Source organism: Erpetoichthys calabaricus, chromosome 9 (genome assembly GCF_900747795.2).
Source record: "Erpetoichthys calabaricus chromosome 9, fErpCal1.3, whole genome shotgun sequence".
Taxonomy (NCBI): Eukaryota; Metazoa; Chordata; class Cladistia; order Polypteriformes; family Polypteridae; genus Erpetoichthys; species Erpetoichthys calabaricus.
The window spans coordinates 132,901,591-132,926,286 of record NC_041402.2 but is presented as its reverse complement, the minus strand read 5'-3'; the positions used below and the strand labels follow the sequence as shown (position 1 = coordinate 132,926,286).

The following is a 24,696-nucleotide window of genomic DNA, read 5'->3' as shown; positions in this document are numbered from 1 at the left end:
ATGGGTATTAGAAAGTGAACTCTCAAATAAATCACGTATTTACATTATACTCTTTGTCAAAACCCAGTTGGCATGTATAATTAAAAAATACCATAGCACTAGATCACCAAAATTATAACAGTGACATAGAAATGCAAACACAGACTATGATGCAACCATTTCTCATGGTACGTTAACACTAGAATTACCAAAGCCTACGAAAAAACTCATAAACCCAGCCCACCTTAAATTTGTTTGCACCTCTGTGTCAGCGTCATTTGTTTTATAAATGTGTCAATAAGCACAAGCAGCAAGCGGCCTGCTATCCCATCCTCTCCCCGCCGCAGAAACTGCAAAAATCGCTCTTCCAGCTCAAGCCTTGTTTATCTGGGAATGAGGTATCGGGAGCTGTATAGGCTAAATAATATATTGTTATTTGGAACACATGTGTTTCATGTGTGTTCTGTGTCTACAAAGATCTATGAAAGTGTAGCTGGCAGAAATGTTGAACACATACCTAAAAGACAAACTTTTTTCATGTTTTAGTACTAACGACAAAATTTTGACATGAAGTGTATAATGTGTGAAGACTGAAGTCCAAATATCAAATAAGCACTTTCACAAAAGATACAAGTATAACAGAACAAATGTGCTATTTATTCAAGACTATAACCAAAGAAAAAGAAATCGGGTTAGAATACTTCAGTGTCACGACTGCTTTGGTAGTACAGTGGTAAGGGCTGCTGACTCATAATCAACAGGTCACGGGTTTGAGCCTTGCTGCGTCACAAAATAAAGTTTTGAGAAGTGAGCTGCTCTTATTATTACTATAATACAATAAAAACATACATTTTATTTGAGTCTGTAACAGCTGGTGTAAATGTATGGTACTTGTAAAGGCACTTTTTTATTTTATTTTAAATCAGCTTTATGCTCTCAGTTGCGTTCACGCTCCCTCCAATCAGACACTGCTGTTTTCACAAAAAGACGAGCTATAACATAGGTGAACTCAGATGAGGATGAGGTTTCTAGATCAGAGTAAGAGAACAGAAGCCCTCCCCGCAACAAACGTCCCCTCACATATAAGAACAATGCAGCTGCACCAGGCGTAAAGGTGAAAGATGGCACCGTTTGGATGCAGCAAGAGGTCGGGCATCATCCTGCCAGTCACAGTGCCACACACCTGTCCTTCAAAGAAAAAGCACAGCTTACAGAGCTTGCCAACATATCGTGCAAAGTCCAATTTGTGGTTATGTTTTGTGATGGTCTTTATATAAAAACATTTATATGTTACTTATATAAACACCACATTGAATGTTATTTACCTTGATTTATTTACAAATCTTCCTACAGTGTAAAGTCACAAGGAAACTGCAGAGCTTCCGGTGTTTGATCGACATAGGCATGCTCACAAAGTTTATGCGTAATGAAGTGACTTCAGCTGCAGGTGGAAGCTCCTGTCACACCCTACGCAACTGTGTTTGATCTTATTCAAGAAAAGATCCCAGTCGCCCCAAGGGAGAAAGACTTTCCAAGACTAAGGTCATAAAGCTTATGAAACCGTTTCTGGACAAAGGCAGAACCATAACAACAGTTGTGTGGAGCTTCCACCTGCAGCTGAAATAGTAATTCTAGTGTTAAAGTTATTCTGAACTAGTTTGGAGTTGTAATAGTAGAGCCCACAAGGACTTTTATTGCTCTTTAGTTTTTTGTGACTAGACGTGAGTGCCTGCCTAATGTATTAGCTCATAATTAGCAGAAAATACAAAATATAAAAATAAATATTGGACTATTGAAACTTGTACACTGAATAGTAAACAAGTTAGAAAATGTATGCATGACATAACATTCAAGTGTGTTCTGAGACTTGCTTAAGTTAGTATTTAAAAAAATATTTTTTGTTGTTTTATCAACAATTAGTCAGTTATCACATTTTTGCTCACTATTTTCTTAATTGTCAGATTTAAAAATAACAGCAATAACTGCATGTAATAGTGTACACAATTAATAAATGTTTTTAATATTATTTTACAATATTATATAGTTAAAAACTGAGCCCAAATAGGATTGTGGTGGCTAAAATAGTATTCATAGTTAGCAGAATCCAACTCAAGTGATTTAAAAATGACATCCTATTGATGATTGTGAAAGGTGCATGTCTGATTGTACTTCATGTTTTAAACATTATATTTTTGAAGACATTACAACTAGAAAGGTAAAGTCCAAAGTTAGAATTCCTGGCTTCTTCAGACCACAAACCACAGGTCATTGTGGTGCCTTGCCTTTATAATATAGTATCAGAGAAATATGAAATCATTATGGCAATGCGGGTAATCCAGCAGTAAGGGTGTTTTTAGTGTAATGTATGTGTTTATTCACTGTACACAAAATAAGCAACCAAGTCACACTTACAGAGTTAATTTCATCTGCCATTCATTTCAATATAAGTTAAGCTGATTACATTACTATCTTTCAGAATCATGAAGGTCATGTTTCTTTTCCAGGATGTTCAAGCAGCAGGTTTCTACAGATAAAGCTATCCTTAGAAACTCGCACTAAGTACAAGGTGTTGCCACGTGTGTGACTTTAGACATTTCATTTATGAGCAGCTGTCAGATGAGTAAAATATGATAATGTACTAAATACACAAGTTGAAGTTACCTCTGTCAAGGAATACTTGAAATTGAAAATTAATCTGTAATTGAAGTCATACAGGAGGCTATTCTATTTTAAGACAGAAAATTTTGAAAATATGCCTTTGCTTTTCATGAGAGTTTTTGAAATTTCATATATTTGTACAGAGCTTTAAACTTCAGATTATCTTAATGAAAATTAAATTTTTCATGATAAATTTCCTTGAAGAATTCACATGCCAAAATCAGACCATTGAGAGCCAAGTTGTGTCATATGGACAGACAGACAATGGCAGTAGGTGCTTTTTTGTATTATATGCAAACACAACTAAAAATGAACGAGAGAGTCTGTGATGATTTTATCAGGTTATCAGATATACTGTGAAATGGATGCACAAAGCACCACAAAAATGGTCAGAAATAAATGGTCACATCTGGTGAACTCAGTGAATATGGTAGTTTTATCCAAGAATAGCAAGTAAACATTCTCCCTTTATCTATGTTTTTTTAATAGATGCTCATGTTTTTCAGTCACATTTTAAAAAATACAACACTGTTCATTGACAGCTCTAACTTCATTGTCAGGATTTAAGTCATTTTTGTCATCAGTACCATTTTGATAAACCATTGTTTTGATACTACATGCAAGTCGTGGCATGGGAAGTCGTGGCAGCCATGTTATTCAAGATCGACTTACAGTTTACTTAATATCTGCTCTTTGCTGCTTCAAAGTTAAGACTCTCCAACATAATAACTTTTGCCTTTTCATCATAAATGTCTAGTTTGGTTAACTTTTTGCATCACCTGCCTGCTTAAAAACTCACAACTTGTTTTGCATGCCAGTTTAAAGAAATCATTCTCTTGGTGAAAATGATCCTGCCTGATGACCCTTTTGAACCATTATTAAAAAGAAAAATTAGAAAAGAATGTAATCTCCCTCTTGTCACTCTTTTTTCTCAAGCAGCTCTTTCCAAGAGTTTTATATCCATATGACTGTGTGCGTGTTTTATGCAAGATTGGCCTGTGACAGACTGGTGTCTTTTCTAGGGCTTGTTCCTACCTAGCATCCGATTCTTCTGGGCTCTGATCTCAGGGTTTAAGCACATTTGTAACAGATGATGTCACACACGTGCGCATGGGAAGCCGTCTAAGGGCTTAAGTGAGAATAAAACACAGAGTGTGGGGTTGATTCAGTGTACTAATGCCTCTTCTCCCTCTCCTGCAGACCTCCAGAAGACAGACCTGCCTAAATCTCCTCCCACTTCCGGCAGCATTTCACAACCCTGTTGACCTCACTTCTGCCCGAAGACACACCTCTTCCTTTCTCTCAACTAAAAAGCCAGAGCATTTCTTTTAAATTTCAGTCTATGTTATGACTCAGTGCTTTATGATTACTCATTGTTTGAGTTATTTTGTGTAAACCCGACATTATACGGGGTGGAATCCCCAAACTTTCACATTGTTTCTTGTCTCATTTTACAATGAATATGTCTGTTCAGTTAATCTGCATCAGTTTTACATAGTTGTTGAACTTCCAAAACTGTTATCTTACTTACCCTTTTGCTTTTACTGAGTTCCAGGTTCCAAGATACATACTGGCACAGGATGGTTATCCAACAGATACTGGCAGAGTTCAAATGTGACCTGGCAATGAAGATCAAGAGTTTTCTGCACAGAAAATATATATTTTTCTTTACTGTAATTGCTTTTTAAATATTTGCATATGATTTTCCCTGCAAAAAAGTTACAATTAAAACAGATCCATATTAATTCCAGCACAATGGTGAATACCACAGCACAGGTATAAAAGCAAGGAGCCATATAAAAAAAGTACAGCATTGATAACAAAAATACAAGAAATGGGGTGCTGATGGTTAATCTCTAACCTGCCCTCCTTACGGATATGCTGTAATGATGAATTGTAAATTACCCACTTATGCATAAAAAACAAGATGTAATAATCCCTACTTTCAATAGTAGTTGTTTTTTGCAGAGTGAAATACCATATATACTCACGTTTAAGTTCTCCTGTGGATAAGTCAGGGCTTGATTTTACCATATAATTTCCAGTATTTTATAATGTCGGTCGTATAAATTGAATGCAGAAAACTCACACTGTTGGTCCAAGAGATTATGATATGCTAACACCCACCTGAGAGAGCAACCATGGAGCACACTGCCTTTTTTTCCTATGTATTGTGCCTACGTGACCACATGGTAATACCTAAACTATTCTGAAGCGACGTTTGCACTGTTTTGTGTTTTTTGTATCTCACATCCTCATTCACCTATATCGTAAGAGCATCCCTTATCTACGATGGAGCGTTCGATCAGAAAAAAATAAGAAAGCTGGTTTTAAATTAAAAGTCATTGCAGTGGCGAAAGAAATTGGTAACTGCGTTGCTACAACAAAATTCCATGCGTCTGAGAAACTGGTGCGAGATTGGAGGAAACAAGATGTAAAGAAAAAAAATGTAAGGGTTGCATTTTTGAACGGGAGTATAAATTTTGGTCTGATTTTATGATCGATTTTTTGGGTTTCAAGACCCGACTTATATGTGAGTATACATGGTAACTTGTTCACTTTGCACCAACAACTGGAGGACCTAAACCTGAATCACATAAAATCAATGGAAATCAACTTTTCGCAGCACATGAACAATGAACGGAGTGAATATGATTTCCATCCATCCATCCATTTTCCAACCCGCTGAATCCAAACACAGGGTCACGGGGGTCTGCTGGAGTCAATCCCAGCCAACACAGGGCACAAGACAGGAACCAATCCCAGGCAGGGTGCAAACCCACCACAATGAATATGATTTCTCTTTGGAATATGCATGTTCTTGTCATGCACAATTTTTTAGGATATTAACATGAATGTTAGGCCAACTGATAACTCTAAATATGACTGAATGTGCTTGTGCATTCCATGTTCCTAATGATACCAGGAGGTACATATCTACTTTTAAATTTGTATTTTTTCATAATTCCTGTCATGGTAAATATCACCTCAAAGAGACCAATATTTAACTGATATGTCTGAAGGCCGTACAGTGTGTCCTTGGCAGCATTTAAATCAGAAACCTTGCGGCAGCATGCCCCACTCTAGTCTCTAGGTCACATTGATTTTCTTATAATTTTTTAAAGTCTGAGTGACTCAACAAACTTACAAAATAATCACGTTGCACAAATGTACAGATAAATAGCACACTGTCACCACTATCACCCTTTAGGAAAAATATACCCAGCATTATTTATGTTTAAAAAAAGAAAGTACACATAGGAACATTTCCTAGAAAGCTTCTCATTGCTTCAGTCCACTGGGTGTGGAGATTTTTTACGCAACAGTTGTACTCTGAGGTAAAAGTCACGTACCACTGTGGTAAATCAATAAAGTAAGAAAATCAAACATCAACAAAAACAAAAAACAACTTACATGGTTAAATGATTGATTCTGTGAATGTCAGATACATTAATGTAAGTCCTGTTTACAAATTAATTGTTTCATTAAAGTTAGGCTATCTGATTAAGTGGTGTCCAGATCAAGACTGGTTCCTGCCTCCCTACCAGTGTTGCTAGGTGAGGCTTCAGCCCACCCAAGAACCCTGAACTGGATTAATGAGATTTGAGAATGTTTTGCTATTAAAGTTAGGGCAGAGTCACAAAATTACAATTTAATGAAATTAGCTAATGACAAATATTCCAAGTAAAAAAGACAGGCTTATAAAAAAAGAAATAAGACTCTTGTTATCCAAAGGGATGGTTTACTACCCGGACAGGAGGCCAGAATGGAACAAATGTTGAATTGGTTGTGGGGACGAAAACAAGCCTCTGTGAGCAGCCGATATAAAATAATGGAGGGACCATCGGAAGCTGGAGTGGGTTTGGGGTCTATACCTGGACAGGATGCCCATAATGTGTAAGGACAGGGGAGAACAGTAATTCCTGTCTATTGTCTCTCCCTATGCACTAAATGGCAGCAACCCTGGATATTGGTACCGGGAATTGTAGTGCAGCCCTGTTGGGTTTCTAGAGGTGTTACCAGGGCAAAACCCTGGCACTGGAAGTACTCCTGGGCCATACATAAAAAGAACCACACTACCTTGTCCAGGTGAGTTGGAGGTGGGAGTGGAGACGGGCAACTTGTCTGGAGGAGTAGTTATGCAGTGGAGAGAGAGAGAGAAAGAGAGAAGGAAGAAGAAATGCTGTTCAATTGTTTAGACAAACTGTTTTATAATAAACACCCCTTTGATTTGAACCCAAGACTATGTTTGTGTGTTCATGCTTGGGGCTTGGGGCTTTCTGGCACCCCCTAGCCTTCACACCCCTCACTTTTTTCAATTTCTTAAACCTACTATTTCGGCACAATACTTTATCCAACAGAAATTTAGAATGTGGATTGTAGTTGATGACAAGCTACTGAATGGTATTTTGGATAATCTGAAAAAAAGTATCCTGAAGTAAAGGAAATATAAGCCTTCTGAACGGTATCTAGATAATATTTTTGCATCTCATTAACAATTACACTTTAAATTTAACTTACCAGCAAAACAATTATTTCATTACTTTCTAATCAGAAATTTTGCTAAAATAAAATTTTTCATACCTTCCACCAATTTCTATCCCAGAAGGAATCCTGATCAGTCCTGAAGACTCGGACAGAATCTGAACAATTTATAAAAACAACTCAAAGCCTCTTCCTTTAAAAGATCCTAGGGTATGGTGGGAAAAGGATCTTTCATTTAAAATCTCAGAAAAAAAGTGGAAAGCAGCCATACACATAATATGCTCTAGCTCCATGTATGTAAAGCATTCAATCGTTCAATTTAAAATCGATCACATTTGTCTAGTTTAAAATTGGCCAGAATGTGTCCAGGACAAGATCAAATCTAGCTCACTATACCACAGGTTTTGGGAGTGCACCAAATTACTATAATTGTGGACAAAAACCTTTGAATGCTTATCAGACAGCCTTGGTGTCACAGCCACTCCTAACTCATTAACATCTGTGTTTGGTGTAGCCCCAGTGGAGAAGAACAAATTGATTGTAATCGCTGATACCACACTAATAGCATGTAAACTTATCTTGCTTAAATGGAAGAATTCCTGCCCACTTTTTATAAGTCAGTGGGTAACTAATGTTATATACTATTTGAAATTGGAAAAAATCTAATTCTCATAAGCCTTTATGTCTCCTTCTTTGTTTTTTTTCTTCTAGCTATTTTTGCCCCTGTTGTTGGCTCTCCTTTCTTTCTCTCAGGTGGGGGCTGAATTTTGTAACCTTCTGATATTTTTGTTTTTCTAGTCTGACTATGAATTCATTTGTTGCAAAGGTTTGACTTGAGTGTATGCAATGATATTTTCTTCAAAAAAAAAATGAACACAAGCCACCTGCACTTTTAAGTATTTCTTTATACATAAACTGGTTTATGGTGGACATAATGGATATTCCCCACAAAGTGAAAATTCTGGTAATGGCCCTGTTACAAAAGGATATTTTATTGTTACAAAAGGACACTTTATGTTAAAACAAAAATCACTTTACCAAATTAAAATCAAATCAAATCAAATTACTTAACCAATTCCAAATTAAGTCTCCATCATGGGAATCAGTTAAGGCCCATTAAAAAAAACTCTGTGGGCCTTGCTTTTGCTCTCTCCAAACTTTTTAAAAATCTCTCAGCTGGTAAGCCTATTTTTTGTTAATGGCAACACACATGAATGGGGTCTAAATTGCTAAAAAGGCAGGCAAAACTGTAGATGCAAAAAGACATGTCCGAAGTTTTAAAATTAAAATACAGTCACATTGGTTAGCAATTCTCACACATTAGGTTTAAGGGCACATATCCAGGAGTGGTAAAAGGATAAACCCTCGGCCCCAAAGATATCCAAGTTTAGAGTTGTTACATTCAATGCTGAAGGCATGTCTGCCAACAAAGCGCAACTCCTGAAATTACTCAATGCTGATGTTATATGCCTGCAGGAGACCCATAAGACATCTGAACTTCCTACAATACCAGGAATGGACCTTGTTATCTTCCATCCAAACTTGGTTCACAGAAGTGCAATATATGTCTGGGACAAATCCACCATCCTGGCAAGCAGAGATTTTACAAACAAGGGGACGGAGATCCTGGCTGTGGAAATGGAACACCTGAACATCATCTCAGTGTACAAGCCTCCTCCAACCCCATTTAATTGGCCCCAGGCAGTCCACCTTGAACCAAAAGCTCACCTCATAGTAGGTGATTTTAATAGTCACAATACCATCTGGGGATATAGTCAAACCAATAAAGATGGTGAAGCTGTGGAAGAATTGGCACAAGCTAATAACCTCACAATCCTCTGCAATGCTAAAGACAAGCCATCCTTCCAAAGTGCTCTCTGGAAACAAGAGTACACTCCAGACCTGGTTTTTGCCACATCAAGACAATACCCAAACTTCGAAAAAGTCCATCACAAATCCCATGCCTAAATCCCAGGACTGACCAATCCTAACTGACATCAAGCCCATAATAAGACAGAGACACAATCAAAACCACGGTTTAACTTTCGGAAAACCAACTGGGAGAAATTTAAAGCAGACCTGGAAGCTAACATCTTAAATATCAGAGCTGTCACACAGTATGATGCAGAGTTCCAGCATACTCTATGGGAGTGCTCTAAAAATAACATCCCGAGGGGCTGTAGGAAAGAGTATATCCTAGGCCTCAGCGAAGAAAGCAATGCTCTTTACAGAGATTACATCCAAGCATGACCTGAGAATACAATAAGAGCTCGGGGAAACCCTAATGACCTGTGTAAGTGGGGAAATCAAAAATTAGTGGAAGGAAGTCAAAATGAACATTGATATGACTAATAGCAGTAAAAAGGCCTGGGATACAATTAGGAAACTAAACTCTGATAAGAAACCTCCCAAATGTATGGCAGCTGTAACACCTAATGAGGTGACACACCAGTTGCTACTCAATGGGAAGCCACCAAATAAGGAAAAAGGTTATCTCAAATAAATGAAAAAAGACATGGATAGGGTCATGAACACCAGTGACAACCACTTTGATCCATTTCTCATTGAAGAACTGAATGATCTTTAAAACAACTGAAGCCTGACAAAACTGATGGGATTTCAATAGAGATCATACAGCACTTTTGTGATGAAACTAAAAAGTGGCTTCACTCATTGCTTAACATCTGTGCCGCATCATATTGCAACCCAAAGATCTGGAAAAGAGCAAAAGTTTTGGCACTACTAAAACCTGAAAAATACCTAGAAGATCCAAAACGTTACCGCCCAGTTTCACTGTTATGCATCTTATATAAGGTATATGAAAGGATGATACTGGCATGCATATCCCCGACCATTGAGGATCAGATGTCACCAGACCAAGCAGGCTTTCGCCCTGGTCGATCTTGTTGCAGCCAAGTCTTGAACCTAACTCAATATGTTGAAGATGGGTTTGAGCAGAAACTAATTACAGGGGCAGTGTTTGTAGACCTTTCCGCTGCCTATGATACAGTGAACCACAGAGCACTTCTTCTGAAAAGTGCTAGTACCATACAAAACATTCCATTGGTTCATATAATCAAGATATTACTTGTCAACAGAAGCTTCTACATAGAAATGGACAGTAAAAAGAGTCGCTGGAGGAATCACAAAAACAGACTTCCGCAAGGTTCAGTGCTGGCTCCCATTCTCTTCAATATCTACACCAACAACCAGCCTGTGTTCGCCAACATCTCTGTTGATCTCTGCTTAGCCTACCAATCTGTTTCCTTCCAAGATACTTACCAATGCTCTCAGCATCCTCCCAGAGTATTACATTAAATGATTCCTTAATGCCAACCCAGGGAAAACACAGGTTTGTACCTTCTATCTTAACAACAGACAAGCAAACACAACTCGAGATCAGATGGAACAACAAAGTATTGAAGAACACCAAATATCTTGTTTACGTAGGCATCACCTTGGACAGGACAATCTCTTTTACACAACATATTTTTAAACTCAAAAAGAACATCTCCAGCAGGAATAATCTCCTTAGCAAACACATCTTGGGGAGCAGACCCTAAGACCCTGTGATCAATGGCCATGGCACTCTGTTATTCAACTGCACAGTATTGCGCACCAGTGTGGGCTAGGTCAACCCATGCCAACAAGGCTGACCATGAGCTAAACAGCACATTGCGAACCATGTGCAATCCTGCTTTATACAAGCTGTCCACGATCACACCTCTCCATATACGACAAGAAACCAGTTCAAAACAGAAAAGCTCAAGCAACTGATGGACTCCAGACACTCACTCTACCACAACCAAGAAGTAAATCACTGACTACCTTCTTGTTGGAGATTCATCACAGTGGAACCCCTCAGTCCAAAGTAGTTCACAACACAATGGACGTGATGAGAGACTGACCGTAGCCATCACAATGAAGCTCTACCTACAATTCAAGAGCATCTACCCAATGGAACATCCCTCTCTAGGAAAGACTGGGTCGCGCTTAACTGAGTTAGGTCAAAGGTGGTCAAAACAAGGGACAACCTATTTAAATGGGACCTCACAACAAGTGCTGAATGTCCCTGTGGTGAGCCCACCCAAACAATGGATCACATTCTCCGTAAATGACCCCGAGGCCCTACATGCACCGATGAAGATCTTAAGAATGCTAATGACGCCAATCTTACCTGGGTACGTTAGTGATATGATGACACATTAGGTTAGACCAGACAGAGCAGCAGGGATTTAGGTTAATTTCCCTATCTAACAAGGGAGAACTTACTTCCAGTGTGAACATTAGTATTCCAAAGATAATGTCTTTGTGAAGTGGCACAGATCTCTAAGTCAGCTGCACACTTCATGATGCATTTCATAATTCTCACACATTTCAAAGATGTACATGTTAGACTACATGGTGACTCCAAGCTGTTCTGGTACGAGTTAATGTGGTTTGTGTTCATGAATGCAGTCTGCAATGATCTGGTGTCAAACCTAGAATTAGTTCTTGCTTTAGAAAAATATCCTCTTGGACAATATCATGAAAAAACAAGATCAAAAACTGAATAGATGGCTGAATGTTTAGCACAAATGTAGAAGCATAAGGAAAACACAAGTTTTGCAATTTAAATGGATGGAGAATTACACTCAATTTAACATGCTATACACACAATATGCAGGCCATACTTGGAGTTTAGGTGAACTGAACACCACTTTGCAATGGCAAGATGGTACACTTGTTGGTTGAACTCCTTCACGAAGGAGGTGGTGAACAGTAAAGCCATTCTTTTGTTATTGTTAAATCCTGCTAGTTCTCTCCATTGCCTTTGACACTATCAACCACCAGATACTCTTTGCCACTCTCTCTGACTTTGGCATTACTGGGCCTGCCTTCAGGTGGTTTGACTCTTACCATTTGTTGTGGCGTGGAGAAATGTCAAGGATGCAACAGGCAAGCACATTGGTTACCCAAGGATCAGTACTGGGCCCTCCTCTTCTCCTTATACACCTCTTCAAAAGGCCCTATCATCCAGTCCTATGGTTTCACTTATCAGTGCTATGCTGATGATACAGTTATACCTATCATTCCCTCCGGAGGACCACATGGTATCAGCTAGAATCTCTGCCCGTCCCACTGCTTTTGCAACCTGAAGAAACACCATCTCCAGTTCAACTTGGCAAAGACAGACCTTTTTGTTATCCCACCTCTGTTCTGCTTAGTCCATTATCATTAACACCTATCAAGTTGGTAATCAACCTGGAGGCAGTGATTGATCAGCTGCCCTTTAAGGACCATGCTGCTGTAGTCTCTTGGTCTTGCAGATTCACTCTATATATACTGTACCTGAAAGTATATACAGCACAACTCCTGGTCTATGCTCTGGTCTTATCACAGGTGTATCATGCAGCATGTCTCACCAAGCCATTGCAGATGCACACCTGGTGTTCAACCAGCTGAGGTATGCACATGTCATTCCTCTCTTTAGAGCACTACACTGGCATACTGTACAGGCACACATCAAACTCAAATCCTTCATGCTTGCCTACAGAGTAGTCAGTGGACACATTTGTGGGGTCACCTGCTTCTTCTTGACCACTCAGATCTGATGATGAACGGCGTCTGATGATGCCACGTTCAGGTGTGATCAAATCTCACCCAGGACTCTTTTAATGTGTAGCTCCTGGGTGGTGGAAGGAGCTAGCCACCTCCATTTGAAACTCTGACTCCTTCAATATGTTCAAGACTCCTGTTTGGTGAATTTCTGTCTAAGCGATAGCTGCTGGGTTTTGTAAATCTGGGAACTGTAACTAGGTTGTATACTGATTTCAGCTTTTCACTTGAGGAAAACAATTGTGCGGCTCTCAATCTCATAAGAGTTTTCAACAGACTTTAAATCAGGGCTTGAGATTCACCATTCTATGGTCATTGCTTTTTATTCTGAAGAAACTCTGTTGATGCAATGGAAACAGGTTTTGTATCTACTGTATGTTCTACTGAAAGCAACATTCACCCCATCTGAAGAAGTTTTGTAGAATGAATGTAGTTCTGCTACAGGATTTGTAAATATTTGGTTCAGTTTACAGATCTCTGCTTCCTGACTCAGTTTCCAGTCACTACTGTGACACTGCAACTACATTGCTTAATGTGTAAAGCTTGCATTATAGAGGATAACACAGCAAAATGCTTAACCTGCAAATTACTTTAAATAAAAACATTACCCAGTATTTTTTGTAAAGAACAGCTGTTTATTAGCCACTTTCCTAAAGAGGTGACTACACTGAAGTGCTGCCATCATTGTCGTCTTCTTGACTACATTGCAAATATTGCCAATAATCCACTTGTTAAAGTGCCACATATATGGAGACACAAGAAGCATTGGAGTCTCACAAAATAAATCTGACATGTTTCCCTCTGAAGATGAAACACAGATTCTGTCCTGGATTTTCCTCTTAACCCCTCAATAAAATCCATCTGTCTTCCTTCGCTGACAGCTTGATGGTCAGTGAGTAAGAGGGTATAGAGACCTTTCAACAACCATGACAATGGCCCACTCTCTACCTGTTCTCAACAGGTGTTGTCTGTGATCCACAAAAATCTTTAGTTCTTTCCGAGTGCTCCTACTGTTCCTTGTCACCTCTCTAACAAAGGTCACTCTTGTCTGGGTGGTCAGTTTGGACATATAACCTGATCTGGAAAGAATCTTAGTAGTGTCACATTCATTTTGAGAACTTTAAAAACCCATGAAATGTTTCTTTTCGGACATGTACCACTAACGTTGGGCACTTATACAATGAGGCCAGTTTAATCTCAAATTATGCAGTTGAATATGACTTATCACAGGTACATTCAAGTTTCAGAGGGACCTCTCATATACTCAAATTACATTTTTTCAGGAACATTGCTAAACAACTGTATAGACTAGTCAGCTTACCTATTTCAATTACATTAAAATAAAAATTAGTATAACAATATAAATCAGAATAATTTCTAACATTCAGTACAATAAATGTTTTCATCATTTTTTTTTTTTAGTTTTACAATTTTTAATTGTAACATTCTTCATTTTTATATAAAGTGCCCTGTGCATTATGCTTGCTCTGTAACAGTTCATGTCCATTAACCACCCAAAGAATATTTCCCCATTAGCATTATTTTTATTGTTTTTAATTTAACATTAAAATTTATAACTGAACTTTCTTTAAAAAAAAAACTGACTCAAGAAAGGCTACAAATGAACTAAAACAACTGGGAACTCACTTTCCAAAATAATCTTTTTCTTCATTTGCCAGAGTTTTATTAACTGTTTTCTAGTGATTACTGCTCTTCATTCAGCCAAATCTGAAAACAAAACAAACTTAAATCATTCATCTTCAGTTTATGAAGATTACTAAAATTATATTTTGAAGTGCATAGTCGAGGAATTCATTTAACAGAACCTAGTGTAAGAAACATAAGACTGAGTTAATCATACCTGTATAAGAGCATTGTTATGTGCAAATTACTGTATACTAGTAGTCTATTTGCAGATAACTTTTCTGAAGGCATTGTCTTCATTTCCTTGGCATTTAATGCTTTTCCCTATTATTGCATTCTCGCCATTTCTTCTATTCACTTCCAAGCTGATAATCAAACCTTTTTAGAAACTTTCTATCTCTTTGGTACATCTTGTTTGATCAGACTCTTGTTTTTCTTTGGAAGCTATAGTTGAGTCGAACCTTTTCCTGTGTAAGGCTCAACCTCTTAGTAATTTATTTTTAAATTTCTGCAGTTTAACCATATGATGTAATCATTGCAATGTAGTTATCCCTTTCGTTTTACACAAAAAATAATCACTTCAATTTTGTGACATATAATAATAGTTTTAAAAAGTGGTGATTCAGAATTGACAGTGAAGATATAGTCTATGTTAAAAGAAACAAAGGCGTGTGAATGCTAAGAATAAGTGGCTTAAGAGAGAAATGTGAACACCCAAGTAAACAGTAAATATTAGAAATATGGACCAGAGATGTTTGTGTGACCACTGAAATAAAAGAGTCAGAAGAGTATGCAAATAAATAAGGTTGCAAAAAAAGACAGTCAGACAGGGCATCACAACATATTGCTGTACATATCTTGGATTAAGTCAGTTGTATTATTACACTGATACGATCATGGCACAAAAATAATTCACAACAATGCAAGTCTAGAAAACCGACCTTAGCTGATACTTCAGAAATCTATGTGTTTTTTGATGTTACACTGGCCCATACAGAACTGCCATGATTTACTGACTTATGTGTAACACCTTGTGAACTGGCTCAAATGAAGCATTGTTTAAACTGAAGACTATTGTGTATGGATTTTATCACAACAGAAGAATCAACCGGGTTAGAGATTGGAATGGTCTTCTGAATTACAAGCATAAATACACACTGATGTTATGAACAACATTAATGGAAAATAATTAGGTTAAAATTGAGTTAAAATTTCAAGAAGAACTGGTTTAGATGAATTTAGATGGAACATGCAGTCTGTATAAAATCCTCCTAAATGGACATATAAAAGTAGTATAGTGGTGAAGGAGGCCAGCATACATAGGAAAGAAAGCACCATGAAAGGCAAAAATTATTAGAACTTGAAAAGTGAATAAATATTATTATACACATTGCTGCTCTTAATTGGGTGCCTCTGCTACAGTAAGATTAAGCAGATGGCAGGCATGTGATTTTTTTCCCCAAAATTATGCACTTCATTTCAGTATGCAAGAGTAACAATAATTCAAATAATGAAATACAAAATTTTAACACTTCAATGAAAACTGTAAAACAATTGCATTAGTAGCATGAAGCACTACAGCAAATAAGTGCATACATACCTTTTGTCAATTTATTAGGTTAAAAAAGAGGTTATCTTTAAAGATACACCTCAGGCAAACAACACACTAGTTTTTAAAATACTTTTAATGCTGTTACACATTAAAATTAACCTGAGTCTTGTTTAATTATTATGGATACCTGGCCCAATTATTCGTAACATATACTTAGTAACATCTTGTCTGACAACTAAATAGAAACTATTACAAAGAAAACTTCATGTAGTTTTCACTATTATTTATCCTTAGGGAAAACAATTACAAAAGTGTTAATTTTTGTCTTTTATAAGTCACTTTTAATTTACGTTTTTGAAGCCTTGATTTTTTTCTTACTTTTGAACGAGTATATGGCTTGTACTCAGCATCACTAAGATCTGTAAAGGATGACTCGCTGGTGGAAACTGGGGAAACATTTGCAGATTTCTCTGCAAAGGTCCTGGTACGTGTATTTACAGACCGATGGAGAAACTTATAGTTTTCATCAATGCAATTTTGACATTTTGTAGTGGTTGAATCTGGCACACAACTACACTCTGTCTTATTAGTGAGAAGTGAGTGGACTTTGTCCCCTGTGGAAGGCCCATGGAAAGGAGTGTCAAAAACCAGCCTTGACAAAAGGACAACAGGTTGAAGGTTAACAAAATCTTGCAGAGGATTCTGTCTATTAGATGGAAGTCTCTCATATCTGACATCATTAATCAGTAAAGCATCATCACTGGCAGATCTGTCCAATTTAGTATTGTGCATAAGACTAGAGTTTCCACATGCCAGAGTCCTCATATCACATAACTCACCAATTCCATCCACTTCACTACCATAGCTGTGAACCTGGTTGTTCTGAATTATGCCAGTGTTGCTTTCATTTGAACAATTTGAGCCACAGAATGTGTCTGGTGCATGTCTGATATTATCACAATTGTTAACTTTTTCTAAGGACCTGCTTGGACAAGTCAGACCAATAGGATGCATTTTTTTTACAGCCCTAAATAATTCAACTTTTCCTTCCTCAGTTCTGAAAGGCATACAGGTTTCAGCATTACTTGAGTCTCTGTTTGCTTTTTCCAAAGTGTTTTGTTTAGGTAGGCTCTTACCTTGGTTGGCTCGCAATTGACTTTGTTTCTGAGACTGAAATGGGTCTGGGGGGGATAGATTTTCATCTGATTCTTCAAATGAGGAACAATCCATATTAAGTACTGAAAACACAGGTGTCGAAGTAATTGCTGCTATTGGAGTTTCGCTATCAGTTAATGGAATATTTTCACTGAGTTGTAAAGAAGTTGGATTAGTTGGCAACTCTTGGACATATTGGACATACATACAGTTGGCATCCCCAAGACAGATCAAATCCATATCTTCAAAGTCTTGACAGTCAACACTTTGTGGAACATTACCAAGCCAAGATGCAATATTACTAGCAGATGCTGTTTTCAAAGTAACATTTGGTAATGGTTTCTCCAGAGTTGTTTCACTTTCTTGATTACAGAGAACTGGTTTATCCACTGTATTTCCACTTACTGGAAAGGTCTCCTTAGAATTTACTTGTTGGTCAGAATCATTAAAAAGATCATCACTACACTTAGAGTAAGAATGGAGATCCACAATTTCAGTAGATTCCATGATAGGACCTTCTTGATGGCAATCAACTTTTGAACCGATTCTGTCCATTTTTTCTGGTAAATCTTCCATTCTTAAAATTTCAGATTGATTTGAACAGTTTGATTCAGATATATCATGGTTATGTGCATCTTCACATTGGCTACAATACTCATTTTCATTTTCTTTTGACAATACAAAAGGATGGTTCATAGTCTTCAAGGGTACTTTTAAATTTGTAGTATGTGAAATGTGATTGTTCTCTTGACATCTGATCAGATTCAATGCTAAATTGAAAAACACAAAAAATAAATCATTCTCTGGGCAAATAAAAGATCAGTTTAAAACCTCAACATTTACTCCTTCCATAATGCTCCTAAAATACACTTTAAAATACTTCTTATAGAGTCCAATCCCCTAAAATATTGCTTGTGTATCAAAATGCATCTGTAGAAACATATTAGTCAGGGCCTCATAGTTCAATACAAGAACAACAAATTATAAATAAAATGGTATGCAAGTCCTACAACATTTTTTAACACCTTGACTGGGATGCAAACAATACGTATAGAAAAATAATAAATAAAATGAACATGGATATTTATATGTTATCATACAAAGAAATTGTAAAAGGAAGAGATGAAAAAACAGACATAAAATAAATAATGTACTGTTTAAAAAATATATTTAAGAGTTGTCAAACTGCAAACTTTTTATGCAGTTAACTGATAACTGTATTTACAATAAAATGAATTACAGAAAACTTGATAAGAGAACTCAGTAAACTTGTTACAGTGCAGATTCTCTTTAAACCCTACAGCCTATTTATACCAAAATATCATTCATCCAATTCAAATATAACTTATAAAACTGGTGGTACTGATAGAAGAAAAAAAACTTTAGAATGAAGCATCATCTGGAAATATAGGACACAACAGGACTTCAATTTACTTCTTCAACATTAAGAATACCTTTAGAACTGTGAATTACTCACGAATGAAATTAACCAAATGTTTCTTTTAGGCCTTGCTTGTTCAGAGCAGTATGAGGAGGACCAGTGAATTCATGAATTTTTACGGTCATTGGTCACTTAACCCTTAAACTGCCACACACTTGGGGGTTAATGCACCCCTGGATGCCAAATACTATTTTGCTGCGCTTTTTAAGAAAATGTCACAATTCACCAAGAAAAAGTGAAATTTTAATGGAACACATTTTTTTCATGCAAAGAGCATCATAATTACTGCAACAGTGATCATTTACACACTGCCAATGAACTGTAAAAACTACTACAAGAATCATTATATATATATATATATATATATATATATATATATATATATATATATATATATATATATATATATATATACAGTAATCCCTCGCTATATCGCGCTTCGCCTTTCGCGGCTTCACTCCATCGCGGATTTTATATGTAAGCATATTTAAATATACATCGCGGATTTTTCGCTGCTTCGTGGGTTTCTGCGGACAATGGGTCTTTTAATTTCTGGTACATGCTTCCTCAGTTGATTTCATACAAGGGACGCTATTGGCAGATGGCTGAGAAGCTACCCAGCTTACATTTCTCTTTCTCTTGCGCTGACTTTCTCTGATCCTGACGTAGGGGGATTGAGCAGGGGGGCTGTTCCCACACCTAGACGATACGGACGCTAGTCTAAAAATGCTGAAAGATTATCTTCACGTTGCTATCTTTTGTGCAGCTGCTTCCTGAAACGACATGCTGCGCCGTGCTTCGCATACTTAAAAGCTCGAAGGGCACGTATTGATTTTTGCTTGCTTGTTTTTCTCTGTCTCTCTCTCTCTCTTTCTGTGCTCCTGACGGAGGGGGTGTGAGCTGCCGCCTTCAACAGCTTTGTGCCGCGGTGCTTCGCATACTTAAAAGCCAAACAGCCCTATTGATTTTCCTCTGCCTTTATGACAGTCTCTGCTCCGGACTCCTTTGAAGAGGAAGATATGTTTGCATTCTTTTAATTGTGAGACGGAACTGTCATCTCTGTCTTGTCATGGAGCACAGTTTAAACTTTTGAAAAAGAGACAAATGTTTGTTTGCAGTGTTTGAATAACGTTCCTGTCTCTCTACAACCTCCTGTGTTTCTGCGCAAATCTGTGACCCAAGCATGACAATATAAAAATAACCATATAAACATATGGTTTCTACTTCGCGGATTTTCTTATTTCGCGGGTGGCTCTGGAACGCAACCCCCGCGATGGAGGAGGGATTACTGTATATAAAATTCACTAAGTCCATGGCAAGCAAGATGCACACAAGACAGAGCCACACCGGCCAACTCACAGAGCCTCGCCCACCAACAATTCACTAAGCAGCCAACCATGGCACGCAAGACAGAGACCATGGGATATGCACGACAGAGCCACGCCTGCCAACTCTAACCCTCCTCCCAAGTCCACCCTCGCTCTCAAGGCATGCACACTGCCTGCTCATGTGCCAGCACGCAACACCTCACCAAATACCGCCTCAGCCGCTTTCGTCTCTGCTACAGTCCACATGCACCTCTGAGCCACGTTGACTTTTCATTGTTCTTTTCGGGTCCGGCTGCTTTTCTATATATAATCCACCAAGTCGCTCGAACATGGGATACGCATGCACGCAAGACAGAGCCCTGCCCGCCAACTCTAACCCTCCACCTGCGTCATGGGTTATGCACGACAGAACCCCGCCCGGCAACTCTAACACTCCTCCCACGTCCATTACCTTTACATTGTTTTCCTTTTATTTCTGATCCCGTTCAACAACTATATGGCGACATCGACTTCTCAACTGTGACTCCGGAACAACTCAGTAAGCGAGCTATATTAAGCGTCACCAACGAAGACTCGCTACACCTTAATGAACAAGTACTGAAACTTATCCCTACCAACGAAGTAACTTTCACCAGCGCTGACTCCCATCGTCACAGGTGATCCCGCAGATCACGTTTCATTCCCTGAAGAATTTCTTAACAGTCTTACTCCCACTGGTATGCTTCCGCATAAACTCAAAATTAAAATAGGTTCAGTCGTCATGGTTCTCAGAAACCTCATGCCAGCAAGAAGTCTCTGTGATGGCACTAGACTGACTGTTACCAGCATTCACCACAATGTACTCGAGTGTAAAACTACCGCAGCTCCTACCTCACAAACTGTCCTTATTCCCCGGATATCCCTGACCCCATCAGATTCATATTTGCCTTTTACTTTTACACACAGACAATTTCCTGTTAGATTGGCCTTTGCAATGACAATTAATAAGGCACAGGGACAGACTTTCAAAACGATATGCCTGTGTCTGCCAAAACCAATGTTCAGTCACGGACAATTGTATGTTGCTCTCTCCAGAGTTCCATCCTTTCATTCACTCAGTGTCGTATCCTCAAACCCACCCCATTTGGACAACTGTCGTTCAGGAAGTGTTCACCCATCAATAAATAATTATGCGGCGTATGCTACGCCGCGGGTTGGCTAGTATATTATTATATGTACAAGGTGCAACGGACACCATTAATGAAATTCAGTAAATCACCGAGCCAACTGCGCTTGAACTGGCTGCATGCAAGCACACAGAGGCCAAGACTAATGCTTGCAGGCCAGTCTAGTGCAGCGGTTGAATCCCAGGGACAGTGATGCTGCAGTGCTGCAGTAGTCATGAGTTGGCTGCTCAATGAATGTATGTTGCCGAATATACTTGGCTCCTGCGTGCTGGCAAATTGCACTGGGAACCGACTATAGCCAGTTGAGGCGTTCAACAGATGTACGTTGTCAAATATACTTGGTTCCGTAACTGTTAATCTGTGAAGCTTAAGAGCTACCTTACTGAAATAATGGTTTAATAAGACTTCTTGTATATTGGTTTCTAAACTCAGAGTGAGAACTCTAAATGACTTCCTAGCCTGCACTTTGCTTCTGAGTAACACTTGGTAAACTTCACTTCTGTTCAAGACCTTTAGTTGTCTGTTATACCTATTATGATACAGATCTAACACACTGAGGAGCTCAGTTTTAATTTTCAGGCTCATTCACACCTGAGCTGGTTCAGTGCAAATTGAATGCTGAAATTTCTGATTAAGTGACTAGTTATAATGACAATTCCACCCACAATGGCCGTCACTGAACATGGACATACAAGATTTAGGGCTTAGATAGCAACTGCTATCTAATAGTTCACTATTTGATAATTAGCAATAATCAAAGTGGCAAGAGAAAATGGTCAAGTTCTGAGTGGATTATAATTGTGCAATGATCTTTTAAGTGTCCCTGAGGGCTAGGGAAAAGTCTGCCAACTATGCTGGACTGATTACTAAAGTTATATATGTGATCTGAGCTGTGAGGCTGCAGTGCTAACCTCTGTACCCTCAAACAACAAAAGACACAGACAGAACAAATACTGTATCACAAACAAAATATAACAAGTAGCCAGAGACGAGCAGTAAGTAAATGAAATATAGATCATTGTGTTCATAGAGTTATAATCTTGTGGCACACATTGGCTGTGCCAAAAAATGGTGGTGTGGGACTGGTTTGTTCCATTGTTTAAAGTCACAGCTCCAAGTGCAGCTGGGATGTCTTTTTCCCCCCTGTACCTGCACAGGTGCTTCACTTTCTTCTTCCATCAAGAAGAAAGAAACACCTGTAAAACAGTAATACATCTTTTGTTTTTATTATTTTGCAAAAACATCCCGAGTTTTCTGATGAGGGGAGGGGACAGGCTCCTTTAAGGCTTGTTTTGGAATGTAACAACTGGACACATGGCTTATTTACATGTATAAACATTTACATTTACATCATTTAGCAGACGCTCTTATCCAGAGCGACTTACAACAGTGTTTGTTAGTTTTTTTTTTTCGCATACCCCTTGGGGTCAGAGCGCAGGGTCAGCCATTGTACAGCGCCCCTGGAGCAATTACAGGTTAAGGGCCTTGCTCAAGGGCCCAGCAGAGTAGTGCATAGCCATGCAGTGATGTGCTGCCAGCTAACACAGGGATCAGAGTTAAATATCTAGTGGCAGTACTCCTAATATTCTCATTATGGTCAACAAATGTACCCCTAAGATAAAAACACTGCAACTGTTTTATGTATTTTTTAAATGCATGTGGGATGGAAATCTGACAGTATTTTCTAGCCTTTGTGGCTTCAGGACCCATGTTAACCTTTTTAAGTTCACTGGTCACCCAAGAAGTGTGGGGTGGGGGGTTGGTTGAAATGACCAAGAGTGGAAACAAGTGGTGAAACAAGTGTGCTTCGATATGGTAAAAACATCACAGAGCACTGTCAATCATTTCGGTGTATGCCTTGATGGTTTAACTGCATCTCAGTACCTGAAATGACTTTTTTTTTTCCCTTCTGTGCTTGTGAACCCGTGACAGCCATGTTGGCAATTATCTTAAGAGTGAGCATGTGTTAACGTTCTAAGCATATTCTGTGATGTCACACTGGCTTAGCAAAGGATCGTTTTGGAAAAAAAATGTTCACCTCAAGGGTCGCATAGTAAATTTCTCAGAAAATATTTGGCAAAGGTCACCAGCTAAAACAGCATGTTTGCTGTAAAAAACAATTTGGCGAATTTTGCCGATCAACACTATTGATAATATTCTCTGATTAGTTTAAATAATTAACCAATGGAAAAAGATATGGTTTTACTATGATGTGCAATGTTTACATAAGTAATAAGAGTGTCCTGAGTTTAGTGAACTGATAAGTAATAGAGTTCTTGTATAAAAACTGTTTTTACTGTTCACAAACATATTTAATTTCAAATTGCTTAATTAGTAAGGCTCACATTACAGTAAATGAGCATTACTGGTAATGCTCATGAAACTGACAGTATGTGTCACATCCCAGTAAGTTTATTTAACCTTAACACACAGGTGTCAAGCTGAGTGAAGAGAGAGAATTTATTTTGGGAACAGTCCTTCCATGCAACCAGAAAACAATGGTTTCTAGTAAGTAAGTGAACCATTTACAGTAATCCCTCGCTATATCGCACTTCGCGGCTTCACTCTATCGCGGATTTTATATGTAAGCATATTTAAATATATATCGCAGATTTTTTGCTGGTTCGCGGATTTCTGCGGACAATGGGTCTTTTAATTTCTGGTACATGCTTCCTCAGTTGGTTTGCCCAGTTGATTTCATACAAGGGACGCTATTGGCAGATGGCTGAGAAGCTACCCAACTTACTTTTCTCTCTCTCTCTCTCTCTCTCTCTTGCTCTGACATTCTCTGCTCCTGATGGAGGGGGTGTGAGCAGGGAGGCTGTTCGCACACCTAGACGATACGGACGCTCGTCTAAAAATGCTGAAAGATTACCTTCACGTTGCTCCCTTCTGTGCAGCTGCTTCGTGAAGCGACATGCTGCACGGTGCTTCGCATTTTTAAAAGCTCGAAGGGCACGTATTGATTTTTGATTGTTTGTTTTTATCTGTCTCTCTCTCTGACATTCTCTGCTCCTGACGGAGGGGGTGTGAGCTGCTGCCTTCATTGCAACTGCTTTATACGGTGGTGCTTCGCATACTTAAAAGCCAAACAGCCCTATTGATTTGTTTGCTTTTCTCTCTCTCTCTGACATTCTCTGCTCATGACGCGCACTCCTTTGAAGAGGAAGATATGTTTGCATTCTTTTAATTGTGAGACGGAACTGTCATCTCTGTCTTGTCATGGAGCACAGTTTAAACTTTTGAAAAAGAGACAAATGTTTCTTTGCAGTGTTTGAATAAAGTTCCTGTCTCTCTACAACTTCCTGTGTTTCTGTGCAAATCTGTGACCCAATCATGACAATATAAAAATAACCATATAAACATATGGTTTCTACTTCGCGGATTTTCACCTTTCGCGGGGGGTTCTGGAACGCAACCCCTGCAATCGAGGAGGGATTACTGTATTCAAATATTATGAGGTAAAATACATATATGACTATTTGTAGAGCAAGATTGAGAATGACAATTAAAAAGATAAATATTTTTTTGTCCTGCCACTAAGGAAGAATAAAGATGATGCCAATGAAAGTGGTAAAGAATAACATGAGAAAGATGGATTTTATTCCTTAAGGAAATTAATTGTAGAAGAAAGTTCAGCAATGTCCAAATAGGAAAACTGAATAAATCTAGATGACAGTGACTGTTGCT

The 24,696-nt window shown here is 38.3% G+C and overlaps 1 protein-coding gene across 1 annotated transcript in view; it reads right to left on the bottom strand.

Annotated features, from left to right (window-relative positions):
* Positions 1 to 16,186: 16,186 nt before the first annotated feature.
* The window catches only part of LOC114658118 (uncharacterized), a 56,168-nt gene continuing 47,658 nt past the window's right edge, over positions 16,187 to 24,696 (bottom strand). The window contains exon 7 of the mRNA XM_028810168.2: positions 16,187 to 17,841. Within this exon, the coding sequence (XP_028666001.2) occupies positions 16,220 to 17,841 (1,622 nt within the window). The 3' untranslated portion in view covers positions 16,187 to 16,219. The remainder of the gene's footprint in view (positions 17,842 to 24,696) is intronic.